Source organism: Vipera ursinii, assembly GCF_947247035.1.
Source record: "Vipera ursinii genome assembly, chromosome: 2".
Classification (NCBI taxonomy): domain Eukaryota; kingdom Metazoa; phylum Chordata; class Lepidosauria; order Squamata; family Viperidae; genus Vipera; species Vipera ursinii.
Window position 1 is genome coordinate 263,991,518 of NC_139513.1, and position 16,302 is coordinate 264,007,819.

At 38.5% G+C, this 16,302-nt stretch overlaps 1 protein-coding gene across 2 annotated transcripts in view; it reads left to right on the forward strand.

Moving 5' to 3' along the window:
* Window positions 1-16,302, forward strand: part of JMY (junction mediating and regulatory protein, p53 cofactor) — a 55,431-nt gene that overhangs the window by 20,741 nt on the left and 18,388 nt on the right. For both annotated transcript variants that reach the window (XR_014491278.1, XM_083353113.1), the window contains exons 3-8: window positions 2,562-2,712; window positions 3,477-3,646; window positions 5,593-5,758; window positions 6,479-6,666; window positions 10,531-10,611; window positions 14,024-14,119. Coding sequence is in view for 1 of the 2 variants with exons in the window: in XM_083353113.1 (XP_083209239.1) it covers window positions 2,562-2,712; window positions 3,477-3,646; window positions 5,593-5,758; window positions 6,479-6,666; window positions 10,531-10,611; window positions 14,024-14,119 (852 nt within the window). In the remaining variant the exon portion in view is untranslated. The remainder of the gene's footprint in view (window positions 1-2,561; window positions 2,713-3,476; window positions 3,647-5,592; window positions 5,759-6,478; window positions 6,667-10,530; window positions 10,612-14,023; window positions 14,120-16,302) is intronic.

A 16,302-nucleotide genomic window follows, 5' to 3' on the forward strand; every position in this document is an offset into this window, starting at 1 on the left:
GATATGCTCTGGGTTTTGAGCCTTTAGCAGTTAAATGCTTCCAAGCTGCGAAATATTTTTATAGAATCAATAGAATAAGAAAACTGTTGTGTTTTTCTTTTGAACAAACTTGAAATTCTAGGGTTATGTCAGAGTTACCAGTTAGATGATCAGTTTTAAGTTGTAGCAGAATGATGAAAAAAATACCAAGTGGCATTTGTTATGGACTACACTGCCGATTTTACAAATCATTTGTATAACTGTGCTGTCTTCTGAACCATCCAGTTATTTCTACATCCATAACTAAATATTTTCGTAGCAAACCTCTAAATATAATGAATTCTTGTTAACAATAGTAGGAGATTTAAGTTAGCTTAATTGCAGTACAGGTAGTTCTCAATTCCAACTGTTTACCTAATGGCTATTTGAAGTTATGACAGCCCCCCCCCCCAAGCTACTTATAACCTCGTTTCAAAGTTATGGCCACTGCAGCTCCCATGCACTCATTCACCTTTATGAGCAACTGGAGGGACATTGCAACATCCCCCTGCCTCTCTTTCCATCCATGCTGCCCTACCAGGATTGCACAAACCTTAGGCCTATTCCCCACATGGCCATCACCCAATGCATACAATGCATGTTTTGAAGATTTCCAGACCTCATGTTGGGGAAAGAGACCAAGCCATATGCCCCTAGGCCACATGGCTGCCTCCCAGAAGTGACCATCATTTTCAGCATGCCTGCAGTTTCTTGCAGGTATGTCAGAATGTTGGCTGCTTCCGTGAGGCAGTCACACAATCCAAGGATGAACCACTGTATTTTGCTTCCTTAATAATGTCTGCACAGTGCTGCAGAACTTTGCAGTTTGTGTTAAGGCAACAAAACAGAATGGTTCGTTCCTTGGCCACATGGTTTCTTCTTGGGGATGCATACTGTACTGCACTGATGGCATAATAATAAAACATAAAAAAGATGATTGGGGGACTGGAGGCTAAAACATAGGGAACGGTTGCTGGAATTGGGTATGTGTAGTTTAACGAAGAGAAGAGTGAGGGTTGACACGATAGCAGTGTTCCAATATCTCAGGGGCTGCCACAAAGAAGAGGGAGTCAAGCTATTCTCCAAAGCACCTGAAAGCAGGACAAGAAGCAACGGATGGAAACTAGTCAAGGAGAGAAGCAGCCTAGAACTAAGGAGAAACTTCCTGACAGTTAGAACAATTAACCAGTGGAACAACCTGTCTCCAGAGGAGGTGAATGCTCCAACACTGGATGTTTTTAAGAAGAGACTGGACAGCCATTTGCCTGAAATGGTATAGGGTTTCCTGCCTGAGCAGGGGGTTGGACTAGATGACCTCCAAGGTCCCTTCCAACAACATCATCATCATCATCATCATCATCATTATTATTATTATTATTATTATTATTATTATTATTATTATTATTATTATTATTATTTACTTAACTATTTACCATTATGCCATCAGTGCACTTTTTCTTCCAAATATATCCTTCCAATAAATGGTAACTTATTATAGGAATTTTGATTCTTTAGGACCTACAGTCTTAAACATGAGTAATTCACTCTTCTAAACTTTAATTTGAAGTGCAGCTACTGGCTGTCTTATTCTGTTAACATATTACCAGGTCTCTTCCAATGATAGAAAAGAGATACTTAGGTAAAAAAAGAAAAGAATGACCATATGTCGAAAAATAAATCCCATGCCCCAATGCTTAGCTATGGTGAATAATCTTCAGCAAACTACTTGACCAAAAGTAAGGGGCAGGAACTGTTTATTCTTATCAAGTAAAAGTGCTCAGGGAACATTAGGTTGCCTGGAAGTAGATAATTGGACAGAGACTATTTTCTAATTTAGTGTCATCTGTAAAGTTTTCCTCAATTGCTTTCCTTTCCAGTGTAATTAGGATGTGAAGAGAGGAAAGGATGTCACAACACCCTTTTCAGACTTTTTAAAAATGCTGTTCAATACAGTATTTTAAGTATTTTTCTACTAAGAGAATTCCTTCCACTGTTTGTTCTCTTCTTGTTTTCGTACTCCAGCATCCTTTGCCTGCCCCCTATCTAGAGTGCTTCTTTTTTCTAAATGCCTAACAAGTTCCCTGGAGCTTTCTCCATTTGCAAGACTTTTAAAGAATAGGAAGATGTGCTTTGAAAATTTAGTAATTAGAGAGATGAAGGTAGAGAGATTTTTTTCAGATGTCTCTTTATGTGCTTACTTTGTTTCCTTTACCTTTACATCTCTAGTTTTTTTTATTCCCTAGATCTGATTGCAGTGTCTTGTTTCTATCATTTTCCTTTTCAGTAATAGGAAAAAGGACATAAGATTTGATAAGCAAATAAGCAAAATTATAAAGGAGGACTGAATGATATTTTAAACAGAGTTTGTCCAATTACCATTAGTTCATTTTGCATTTTTCTCAAATATTTTGTTACTGTTCAGGAAAGTCCATGATAATATTTTAAGCAATTTTCCTTATTTAATCTTTGCAGGATTATATGTTTACTTGCTTGTCCCTTGCCATTTATTTCATGATGGATATAGTGAGTTGATTTATTTTCAGATTTCCATAGAGAATGATTACCTAGGACCTAGAAGAATTGAAAGCCTTCAAAAAGAAGATGCTGACTGGCAACGGAAGGCTCATATGGCTGTATTATCTATACAGGACCTTACAGTAAAGTACTTCGAAATAACAGCAAAAGCACAAAAAGGTAATGGACAAGCTATTTTACATTTGCTGCTAGAGCTGTCTGTCTAAAAAAATTTTATGTGTTCAACAGTCTTGCAACTTTACAGTTTTTCAAATTATAATTGTTCTATGTAAATCTCTCTTCTCAAATCACCAGTTGGTATGGTTTTCCCTGATTGAAGGGGCTTATCCAGTCTGTGATATTATATGGGAAAGGTGTTCTATAATACGATTATTAGCATCATTCTGTGAAGTGGGGTACATTCCACTTTGAACACAAGGAATTGAAGTTTGAGAAATAAGTTTATATTGAGTTTCACTCTTGAAATCAGTGTCTCTTACACTTTTCTTGTCCCCTTCAGATTTCTTCCTTTATAAATTCAATACTTACATAAGTTAAGAAGCTATTGGTTCTTAGCTAAAATCTATGGATACTTTCTTTTCTGTTTATAACTTTTTAATTATACCAAAACTATAATTAAAGAAACAATTTTTTCTACAATTTCCCCCTTAATTTTCCACTAATTGGTTTGGTGTGTTTTCTCCAGTTGCTTTAAATAATACAAATAATTTGGCCATTTAATAACTTCAATCTGTAGAGCACATTAAATAAGAATAAAAATACTACATTACAAAAAAACCCAACCCAAACATTTTATTAAAATAACTACTGCTTTGAAGCTTGTAACATTTATTTGCATAAAGAGGAAGCTGATATACTTAAATAGGATTTATAATAAAACTATTTCCAAGTATGATAAGCCTGCTATTAAATTTTATTTACAGCTGTATATGATCGTATGCGAGCAGACCAGAAAAAGTTTGGTAAGGCAGCTTGGGCAGCAGCAGTGGAACGAATGGAAAAACTTCAGTATGCAGTGTCTAAAGATACTTTGCAATTGATGAGAGCAAAAGAAATCTGTTTAGAACAGAAGAAGCATGCATTAAAAGAAGAGGTAATAATTGATGAGTATTCAACTTAAAAGGAAACTTGAAAATTATTTTGTAGTGCTAAATTTCAGGATAATTGACAGGAACTTCACGAGTAAAATTGTTGGCTAGTGATTAAAATTTGCTTTGAAAAGAGATTAGAAATTAATTAAGAGCTATTGTGTAGCTATTGGAGAGGCTGGATAAAATAATTTCAATAAATAAATTCAAAGTCATGTAATTAGTAGTTCACTCTTTTTTCTGTTTTGTCTAGTACTTATTTTTCTTTTATGGATATTATTTAATAATATTCTTTAAAACAATGACTAAATCATTGTGATTGAAAGAATATGAATTACATGCATAAATACATTAATAATCCTTCTTCCAAGTGGATTATTCTATCCTTTTTCAAACATTAGGAGAACAAAGGACATATGTCCATCTCTAGGGAGACATTCCATAGCTTGGGTACTACATAGGAAAAAGCCTTCTCCTCTACCAGATTAGTGATCTTCTACCAGTTGCTAATATTTCATAAGAACTAACCTATTAAAAGTGTAATTTTAGCCAAGAAGAATAAAAGGATTGCAGCTTCTCATTAGTGAGCCACAGATTTTCAGTCTTTCTCATTTTTTTTAAAGCAGAGAGAACTAAATGTTGCAAGAGAAGGTTACTAGACTGAATTTCTTATTTGATTCACATCAGTGTCATTCTGATTATTTTTCTCTGGCAACATTTCAATAGACCAGTGTGGTTACTTTCTTTAAACAAGGCTTGCTTATTTTTTTAAAGTACTTATGCACAAATATGTGAAAGGTAGGCATTTATCTGTGGTATTAAGATGAAAACTTTCTGGGCGGAAGATGAGATCCTACCTTACAGTTCTGCTGCCAGCCATTGTCATTATGATGACAACCAAAAATCCTATATCATTGAGCAGCGGTCCCCAACTTTTGCGGCTTGGCATCCTGGCTGCGGGGGGGAACTGGACTGCATGAATAATAGACCAGTACATGCACACAGCTTGACTCACGCAAGCAACAGGCCAGTGTATATGCACATGTTCAACTAATTGAGCTGTGCATGTGCATGCCAGCCCACCACTTGCTCCAGTCGAGCTGTGCGTGCGCATGTTCACCGGACCGCTGCTCACATTGCCAGTTGCAAATTGACCACAGCCCAGTAGTAGGCGGTGGGCCAGGGGTTGGGGACCCCTGCTTTAGAGAATTACAAATATATCAGATATATTTACATGCCTTCAACGTAATGCTTGGAATTAAGTTTAAACTTTCAATTTAATGTTTGGGATGAGGTGTGTTCAGGGGCCCCAAAGAGTTGTTTCCAAGTAGATTCTGAAAAGATTTCCTTTTGAAACTGGGTCACTGTTGTTTTTACTAACTAAATAATGTTGCTTCAATTTACTATTTTATTTTTAAAAATCAAATTTTTGTGGTATTATGTTTGCTGAATTAGCATCTTAACAACATGTGAGGACAAATGTAGCTACGTTGAATATATGGCAAAGAAAACTTTTAGAAAAAAAAGATTATACTAAAACAGTCTATTAAAATTCACTCTGCTGTATTAATCCAATATATATGTATTGGACACATGAATATGTGTAGAAGAGTGGGTCTCTTTCTCCCCCATAAACTTTTGTTGGGCCATTAAACTATTTCCAAGCACAGTAAGATATTTTATTATGTTAAATTTTGAAAATTTATCTAAAGATTTTCTTTCTACAAAAATAAAAAATGATCTTTGATAATGCATATAAAATTGAGCTATTATCATGAATAATAGGATTATTAATAATCCTGTTATGGTTATGAATAATAATATTTACTTTCCTTTGATTTCTAATTTAATATGTCCTGCTCCATGATGGAATATTTTGCAGTTATTTTGTGGTAAGATTAAGATTTATAACCTTTTTGATGTAGTTATTAATCTTTTTTTTAAAATGTAGATGCAGAGCTTGCAAGGGGGCACAGAAGCTATAGCTCATTTGGATGAACTCGAAGCTGATTACTATGACCTGCAACTTCAATTGTATGAAGTGCAGTTTGAAATTCTGAAGTGTGAAGAACTATTTCTGACAGCACAACTTGAAAGCATTAAAAGACTTATTTCAGGTGACATATATTTGTTTTATATCTACTATTGACTAGTACTATTGACTGGTGTGACTGATAGGTAGTCTTTGTTTACTGACTACCTCATTCAGTAGTGCTTGTGTGTGTGTCTTGAGTGTTTCTCTTCCTTCCCTAATGCAGTTAACAAAGTGAGAAAGAGCCTGTGGCCTAGAGTTTAAAACAACTGCTTAACATGCAAAGCAGCCTAGGTTCGAATCTCAGAAGGGTGTGGCTGACTGATGAGAGCAAAGAAGCTTGAAATAGCTATATCAGTCTCCCTTTAATTCTTTGTCAGTAATCCAAATTTATTTTTATACACACACACACACACACACACACACACACACACACACAGAGAGAGAGAGAGAGAGAGAGAGAGAGAGAGAGAGAGAGAGAAAGAGAGAGAGACCATTCAATTAAAATGCATAAACAGCATAAACTAAGTAGCACCAAAGCAATAATTCAGAATCAAAAACAGTATAAATTAAAAGCCAGTTAAAAAGTCAGGGAAAACCTCTGTTCTGTAATCTAGTTTGTAAGTGATTTTGTGGTTGTTTCTCTCCTAGGGCATAGGCAGATATAGATGTTCTAATCTTTTAATTATATCTACAATAATTTTTTTAAAAAAAGTTTTCAGATTGTTGCATACATTTTGTACTATGGTTTTGCTTACCTGAATATATGTTTAAAATTATTAAATGACTTGGAATTTTGTGACAGAAAAAAGAGATGAAGTAGTATATTATGATACTTATGAAAGTATGGAAGCCATGCTTGAAAAAGAAGATATGGCCGCATCCATACATTTGCAAAGAGAAGAGTTGCAGAAATTACAACAGAAAGTCCGTCAACTAGAAGCAAGGCGTGGTCGCATTTCTGCCAAAAAAGCCTACCTCAAAAATAAGAAGGTAATGTTTTTGTTCATTTTTCCATTTTTCAGCAAACAGATTTTGCAGGGCTAAAATCAAGAGATGTTAACTTAAAGACACAATTTTATTTGTTTGAAATGCAGCAGCCAACCCTAATGCTAAGGCAGATTGCATTAGGCCATTTCTGTGCCATCTTTACTCACTTTCAAATGGTTGCTCAACTCAAGGGCCTTCTCTGTGGGAGCGCCAGCCCTGTGGAACCAACTCCCCTTTGAGCTCCGGATGGCCCCGGATCTCCGGTCCTTTCGCCGCGGCCTTAAAACTTTCCTTTTTCATCAGGCTGACCTGGACTGACGACAGGGTTTTTAAAAATGTTTTTAATTTTAATTGTTTAGTTTAACTTATTTATTGGGGCTGTTTATTTAATTTCTTTTAACTTTTATATTGTTGTTTTTATTGTTGTTAGCCGCCCTGAGTCCTTCGGGAGATAGGGCGGCATATAAGTCCCAAAAATAAATAAATAAATAGCCTAGAAAAGTCCTAAATGATCAGAATTAAAATCACTTGTTGCTGTATTTTTTGTCAGCCATAAATTTAATATTTTCTTAATGCTAATTTGCACAAAATATGGTTGGTGATAGTATTCACTTGCACACATATTCCTCAGACACCCATTGTAGGACTGAAGAGTGTGAAATAGATCTTTAATTAGTGTTACATTATTCAGGGATTAATAATCTATAGTCCCAGATTTTTAAAAAATAATATTTTTTAATAATTTAATAATTATTTTTTAAATCCATTAGAAATAATACACCCAAAATGGGTTTATACAACCAGTTTGGAACTAATGAAATTATGCTTTAACTTCAAATGCATAATACAACTGTATATTTTAATTTCAGTTGGATACTAAAGAAATTATACATTTTTCTCAATTGGATTAAGCATGATTTATCTATTGTTATGTTTATAGAAAAAACAGGAAAGAGAGAGACATAATGCTTGAAAACTAGTCAAAAGCCTCAAGTCACTCACACACACACATATATTATGTCAGTAGAAAAAAACCTCTTTGTTTTATTCAGTTTGTAATATCCTCTATTCTCTTAAATAATGTTTACTCTATAGCAGGGGTTGGCAACCTGATTTGGTGAAAGAACCACTTGGAACCGATTCCCTGACAAAAAAAAATTGGGAGCCGCAAAATGCACATGCGCGTGTGCGCTTGCTCAGAACAGGGCTTCATAAAGAGTTGAGCCTACCTAAGGCAAGACATGCACCGGCCCTGCCTCCATCCAGCACTGGTATGGATGGCTCCGCCATGCTGGCTTCTCCTCCCCTCGGAAAAGACTACTTCGAGGGAGCGGAGGAGGAGGCCAACGGGGAGAAGGAGCTGCTGTGGCAAATCTTCTGAGGCTACTGCTCGGACTTGCCTATCTCAGCCTGCTGTGGGATTGGGGGGGGGAGGTTTGTGGGATTTTTGCATGCAGTTTACTTGGGGGAGGAGGAGGAGGAAGTGCAGAGCAGCCAGTCAGAGCCCAGATTGTTTGCTTATTGAGAGAGAGAGAGAAAGAAAGAGGGAGGGAAGGAAGGAAGGAAGACAAGAAAGGAAGAAGGCAGGGAGAATATAGGAAGGAAAGAAGGAAAAAATAAAGAGAAAGAAAGAAAACGGTGGCCGCTTGACTCGCTGCAACCGGGCGTGTTGCATGGCTGGCAGCTTTGTGTGGGCAGGCAAGGGGGGCTTCTCCCTCTGGGGGTGGAGGGAGAAAGATGCATTCTCCAACCCCCTTCTCTGAGCTGGGCTGCAATCTCACCCGCTGCTTCTCCGCCGCCTCCTTTCTCCTCCCCCCACTTTGCAGAAAAAAAGGAGAAGGCAGGGGGTTTCCATTCCTTGCCCAATCGCAGTGTTTGCAAGAGAGGCAGAAGTGATCGCCCTTTTGCAAGCAGGAAATCTTGTGGGTCTCCTTGCGAGGAAGGAAACCCCAGATAGAGGGCAAGCCAGGGAAAGTGTGTGTGTGTGTGTGTGTGTATATGTGTGTGTGGGGGGGGAATCCCTGGCTGCAATTCCCATACAAGATTTCCTGCTTGCAAAAGGGCGATCACTTCTGCCTCTCTTGCAAGCACTGGGATTGGGCAAGGAAGGGAAACCCCCTGCCTTCTTTTTTTTCTGCAAGGGGGGGAGGAGGAAGGAGGAGGCGGAAAAGCAGCGGGTGAGATTGCAGCCCAGCCCAGAGAAGGGGAAGGAAGAGCCGATTGGAGAATGCGTCTTTCTCCCTCCACCTCCAGAGGCGGAACAAAGCAGAAAGGTGAAGAACATGGAGGGCGTTCAGAAGTTTGGAAGCCATTGAAAAAAGAGAAAGAAAGAAAACAGGAAGAAAAGGAAGGAAAATATAACCTTTAGCAAAGCAGCCTCCATGCAAAAGAAACACATTCAAACTTATGTGAGCAGACACATGCCCCATGAGCAGCTCCCCCACTCAGCCTCCCCTAAGCCAAAAAACTTGCCCTGTCTTAATTGCAGGTGAAACCTGCCGAAAGCCCAACCAGCCCGTGCAGAAGCGCTGCCTGCTCGCCTTTCCAGGGCACTCCAGTCTAGCTTCTTTCCTCCCTTTTATCTGGACAACCTGTAAAATCGGCCTTTTCTATTTATTTATTGTTTGGGGGGGAATCTGCAAGCATGCCAATTGGGGCAGCAGGTTGGGCCTGAGAAGAGCGGGAGCGAGGAGAGCAGCCAGGCCAGGAGGACGCATGACCTGCCCACCAGCTGATCCAGGCTGAACTCCTTGCGAGCAAGTGTGCTGGCCGGGTGACGCCGAGGCCGCTTTGGAAAGCAAAAGTAACCAACGGGAAAAGTGGAGCTCGCTTTCTCGGCTTGCCTCCGTCCCTCGGAGCCAGGAGGTGCCCCTTAGGAGGAGGAGGAGCTGTCAATCTGGTTGCTGCATCTCTTCCCTCATGGGTGGCGGGCCATGGGGGGAGACTCCTGAGCCCTGCTAGCTCTTCCAAGGGTAGGAGGAGGAGTGTGGGGAGGGGCTGTGCTGGGATCGGGGCTGCTTGTGCCTGCTGAAGAGCGCTGCGGCTCCGCTTGCAGGGCGGGGGCAATCTGCCCAGCCTCCCCTCTGGCCCCAAGCAGTACCTCTGCCTCGTGTGCGCGTTTCTTCAGCCTCTGCTTGCCTGGCAAGGCAGAGGAAATCTGCCCGGCCTCCCCTCCGGCCCCGAGCAGCATCTCCGCATCCCCCCCCCACACCCCATCTGACCGACACACATACCTTTTTTCCAGCAGTCCTCCATCTCTTCTTCTGCTGCCACCATGTGCAGTCCGAAGAAGAGGTTTGTGGGCAGTCCCACAAACCAAAGAAGTTCAACCAATCAATTCGCAATATTTTTTTTTTCGTGAGGAATTTGAATTGATTGGTTGAACTTTTTTTTTCAGACTGCACATGGTGGAGGACTGGGAGCCGCAGGAGATGTTTGAAAGAGCCGCATGCAGCTCCGGAGCCACGGGTTGCCAACCTGTGCTCTGTAGTGTAAATCCTATGGATGGTGGGATTCTGTGGCAAATTAACTGCTATATCCTACTTTGCAAACTTACTATGATCAGGACTCTAACCCCCCCCCACCCGTCTGTTTCTTTTAATTCTATTGCAAAGAAATCAGTGTACCAATCAAAGTGTTATTCTTTGTCTTGCAAAAATGAGAGGTCTTTTGATCCATGGACAATCACAGATTTTCACATATTATACCTTAACACTGATAGAATACTGTATAAATAAATTGTCTGTGGCAGAGCTTCCGCTGTAAATCAGAATTTAAATTGCTTTGTATAGTCCTTAACAGTTCCTTTACTAAGACAGGATCGATACATAAAGTCATGTTTAAATGAAAAATGTTCTTTCTTTGTAGGAAATCTGCATTGCAAAACATAATGAAAAATTGTCACAACATTCTCAGAGTGAAGGAGAGTCAGAACATGCTATAAAATATGTGAGTTTGGTTTCTGTCAGTATTAAAATTTTACTTTAAATATGCCAGCTCTAATTGTCTTTGCTGAGTTAAGATTCTTTAAAAAAACTTCTATATTTGTGTTTTTGCTGCTTTTACATGAAATTGGTATTGGTGCAATTGCTAGTGCCCTTTTCCAGAATTTTACAGGACCTAATATATGTAGGTTCCCCCCCCCCTATTTTTAACTTGCCACCATTTTTTGGTATGTGTTGACCAAAATAGATATTATTTTATTGTTTGTATTTTTCATTTCATTAACTTAAGAAGCTCTACCTTATTTTTGTCTAAAATAATTGAATATCAATCTCAAGTCTATGCATTCACATTGCTAACATCAACTAGTATCTCCATTTATAAATGTTCATGAGAAGTTAAGTCATATAACTGCTTTCTATTCCTAAGAAATGCACTTTACTGTATATTTTGCTTTCTCGATGGCTTTGTGTTCATAATATGTTTCAGAAGTTAGATTTGGCCCAGTTAACATTAGAGAATCCTGAAATCAGTCTTTGACATCAGTTGATACATTTTAAAAATAAATTAAAAGGTGCTTAAAGTGAGTACAACTAGTTAAAAGGTTTGATAATCTTCAGTTAGAAGTATTACGCTTTTTAATTAGAATGGTGCAGGGAGAAGTTGAACCTCCACTAGCTTCTTTGGAAAATACTTTATACTTCAGGCCAATTTTATGTCAAAGAAGTGATTAAGGACTGTTTTACTGAGAAGAAAGCAAAGGGAGTTATCGTAATCATGACTTTAAAAGATAATATCACTGCAACAAATATTAAGGAGCGAAAGAACCTGACTGTGGAATAAGCTATTTGCAAGATTATTTTGGAAATGACTACAGAAATGACTAAGAAATAGTCCAGAAAGCACTCAATACTAACAAATTCTCAGTTATTGGATTCTAAATAATCTGTAGAGTTTTAGTGCCTAACTATGTATTAAGAGACAAGAATGAAAAAAAATCCAGAATCCTATGATAGTTATATTTTAAAGACTAATCCTTTTTTTAAAGAATCCCATTACCTTTTGTGGATCTAGTCCAGCTTATCAATTTATTAGATGCATGTTCATTTTTAACTTGGTTAAAGATATAGTAATATTCTCTCATGATTTTTTTTTAGTGCAAAAGACTAACAAGACTACTTTTCTAGAATTTTTGAGTGGGATGGCAGCAATTTATTATTAAAAATACTTCTGAGCAGCAGCTACCAATACATTAATATTTCATGTTATTATAGGGCCAAATAGGCCAATAATCACCAATTTTTTGGATAGAAGAAAACATATATACCGTACATATGCAATATTTGCTTATCTGTTTAAACTAGTATAATCCTTAAAACTGCAATGAGAATGAAAAATAAACTTGATATAGAGCAGCATGTTTTTCATATTCCTATATATCTTAACTGAAAGAAGGCTTTTTGGGCGATTGTTCTTTAAATCATCTTGGACTTCTTTCTTGTGTATAAGAATAACTTCAGCATTTTTCTATTCATCTGATATTTTTTCTTCTCTGAGGCATCTCGGGTATAGTTTTTCTAGTAACTTGTGTAAACTGTGACCACCAGCTTTCAGCATTTCAACCATAACACAGTCATTTCCTGAAGCTTTGCCATTTTTCATTGATTTTATGGCACTTGATCCTTCCTCCATTAGGATATCTAGCATTTCCTCTTTCATGGGTGTTGTTATTTTTGAGTGATCTTGATCTTTGTATAGCTCTGAATAGAATTTTCCAATTATTTCCAACATTTCCTGTCTTGTTCTGCACACAGAGCCATCTTCATATTTTAATGCAAAAACCTTCTTTCTTGTATTTATAAGCTTGCATTTTGCTCTATTAATCCCTTTGTTTTCTTCAATTGGCTTTTTAACAAGCTTCAGGTTAAACTGACGTGTTTCTTCTTGAATACCTTATGGTCTTGCAAAGTTCAGCATACTCCAGTTTATTAGTGAAACTTCTGGTATTCATTTTCCGTCACTTTTTTTCATTAAATCAGTAAAAATCTCATCAGAGATTTTTGACTGTACTAAGTGTTTTTCCAGTGGTGCTATAGATGTAGCAGATTCAAGGACATTTTTGACTATTCGTTCAGTTTGGTCTGTAATGTTTATCTCTTCAAACCTTGCAATAGATCAAAGCGGTTTGACAGGTTAATTGTTCTCACTATCAAGAAATTTCTCTTTAGTTCTAGGTTGGTTTTCTCCATAATTAGTTTCCATCCATTCTTTGTAGCAGCCCCTCAAATATTGAAACACAGCTATCATATCACTCCTGATCCTCCTTTTCACTAGGCTAGACATACCTAATTCCTGCAACCTTTCTTCATATATTTTAGCTTCCAACTCCCTAATCATCTTTGTTGCTCTCTGCACCTTTTCCAAGTCTCAACATCTTTTTTATATTGTGGTGACTAAAACTGGATGCAGTATTTCAAGTGTGGACTCACCAAGGCATTATAAAGTGGTATTAATTAACACTTTATGTCAGACATGTCAAACACAAGGCCCGGGGGCCAGATCCGGCCCGCAAAGTGGTTTCATGTGGCCCGCGAAGCCATCCTGGAAACAGTGAGGGAACGGCCCCCACTGCCTTGGCCCTGGCCCAGAGACCCTCCTTCTGCCAGAGACCCTCAGATCTGTCCCACTGCTGCCCAGGCCCCCATAGGCATCCTTGATGCGAATGATGTAGAGCTGGCCATGCCCACCCAGTAGGCCATATGCACTCTAGCCACGCCCACCCAGTAGGCCACGCCCACCCTGGCCATACCCACCCAGCCCCCTGAGGGCAACTGCCATATTGATGCGGCCCTCAACGAAATTGAGTTTGACACTCCTGCTTTATGTGATCTTGATTCTATCCCTTTGTTAATATAGCCTAGGATTGTATTGGTTGCAGCACACTGCTGGCTCATATTTAAGTGATTGACCACTAGGACTCCAAGATCCCTCTTGCAGTTACTGCTATTGAGCCAAGTTCCCCGTATTCTATAGCTGTATATTTGGTTTTTCTTGCCTAAGTGTAAAACCTTACTTTTCTCACCACTGAATTTGATTTAATTGGATAGGGCCCAGTGTTCAAGTATGTCAAGATCCTTCTGGATCTTGAGCCTATCTTCTGGGGTGTTGCCGATTCCTTAACGTCAACTTGATTTCATATCCAGATTTGATGAGTTTCCCTTCTATTCACTCATCCAAATTGTTTGTACTGGGCCTAAGACAAAACCTTGGGATACCCCACTGCTTACATGTAGATGTAATTCCATTAAGTACTACACTATATTGTCCGCTGGAGAAGAAAGTAATAAAGAAAGCATATTATTCTTTTCTCCCAAATTTCTGTTCCTCTTCTATTTTACCATTTTGTTTTTATCCTCAGAAAAGGGAGCGGTTACAAGATGAGGTAGAAAGAAAAAACTCATGGGTTTGTCAAGAACGACAGAAAACATTGGACAGACTTCGAACATTTAAACAGGTAATTGGAAAAGATTGTCTTCACTTGAATTTACATATAGTAGTTTAATAAATTATTAAACTAATTATTAAATAACAATTTGAACTTACCCTCTGAAGTCTGAATTTGCCAGAACTCCCTATCATCTCTACACATGATGTGTGGACTGGTTGTTAAATTATGTTAAATTAAATTAAATTAAATTAAATTAAATTAAATTAAATTAAATTAAATTAAATTAAATTAAATTAAATTAAATTAATTAAATTAATTAAATTAAATTAAATTAAATTAAATTAAATTAAATTATACACCACAGGAAATTAATAAAGAAGATTACTATATTCTTAAAATCATTTTTATTTCAACTCAGCTAGAAAGAGTAATTATTCTTGAAATCTTCTAAATAGATTTTTCAATTTAGTTAAGCGCATTATATAGCCTTTCAGATCTATAAAGGACTGAAAATTTTGTTTAAAAAGAAAAAACTTCTATGATTTTTTAAAAATCAATTTTAAAATAGGAAGATTTAAAGCTTAGTTTCACATATTTGTTATCTTTTTTATCTTCTTTATGATGATTTTTGATATACCATATTTTTTGGACCATAAGACGCACTTTTCCCCCCCAAAAGTGGGGGGGGGGAAACGAGGGTGGTCCAACCTCCGCAAGTGGAAAGCAAGTGAGATTGCCAGGAGTGCGAATCGGCACGTGCTGAGAAACGCCGATCTCGCACTCCTGCAATCTCCCTCGCTCGATTTCAGCTTCCCTTGCTACAAGAGAAAGCAGGCTGAAACGGAGCGAGGGAGATTGCCAGGAATGCGAATGGGCCGATCTCGCGCTGCTGCAATCTCCCTCGCTCCGTTTCAGCTTGCTTTCTCTTGTAGCAAGGGAAGCTGAAACCGAGAGAAGGAGATTGCAGGAGCGCGAGATCGGCCGATTCGCATTCCTGGCAATCTCCCTCGCTCCGTTTCAGCTTGCTTTCTGCAAGAGAAAGCCAGGCCGCAGGGCCGCCTCCACGGGTACTGCTCTAACGCGGAGAGGGAAGGACAAAGAGAGAGGAAAGGAAGAAAGGAAGGAAGGAAAAAAGGAAGGGACAATGGGAGAGGGAGGGAGAGAAATAGAGAGAGAAAGGGAGAGAAAGGGAGAGAGAGAAGGAGAAAGAAATAGGGAGGGAAACAAGGAGGGAGAGAGAGAAGGAGAAAGAAATAGGGAGGGAGAGAAAGAGGGAGAGAGAGAAGGAGAAAGAAAGGGAGAGAAATAGAGGGCGAGAGAGAAAGAGGGAGAGAGGGAGAGAGAGAGAAGGAGAAAAAAAGGGAGGGAAATAGAGGGAGAGAGAGAAAGGGAGAAAGAGAGGGAAAGAGAAAAATAGGGAGAGAAAGAGAGAAGGAGAAAGAAAGGAAATGGAGAGAGAGAAAGAGGGAGACAGGAGAGAGAAAGAAAGAGGGAGGGAGAGAGAGAGAAAGAGAAGGAGAGAGAGAAATTAAATTAGTAACATGATTGTTAAGTGAATCTGGTTTCCCCACTAACTTTGCTTGTCAGAAGGTTGCAAAAGGCAATCACATGACCCTGGAACAATGTGACCATCATAAATATGAATCGATTGCCAAGCATCCGAATGTAAATCACATGACCCTGGGGATGCTGCAACGGTCATAAGTGTGAAAAATGGTCATGTCACTTTTTTCAGTGCCGTCGTAACTTTGAACAGTCACTAAGTGAATCATTGTAAGTCGAGGACTACCTGTATCATTTTTTTTTTCCTTTTTGGGGATGGGTCAGGTTTTTGACACCTTGCTGGGCGACTGGTGGTACTCGGACATTGCCTTGTCCTAAAAGTGGTACAATGGATGAAAAGGTTGAAAAGCCCTGTTTTAGTATACCGGTACTATTTGGTTCAGAATATTTTTTTTCTTGTTTTCCTGCTCTAAAAACTGGGTGCGTCTTATGGTCAGGTGCGTCTTATGGTCCGAAAAATACGGTAGTTCTTGCTGACTGTTGGGGTTACCAGTAATCAGTGTATATATCATTAAGGTTGTTGAAAAAATATGGAGGAATTAAAATGTTCTTCATGTAATGTTCTGCACAATACATCAATTGTGCAGAAATAGAAAATTTACCTTGAATGAATTTTCTTCTTCTTAGATGAAAATAAATTATTATGACAGCTTTCTAAACTTTCTACATTCCACCTCTATGGAAAA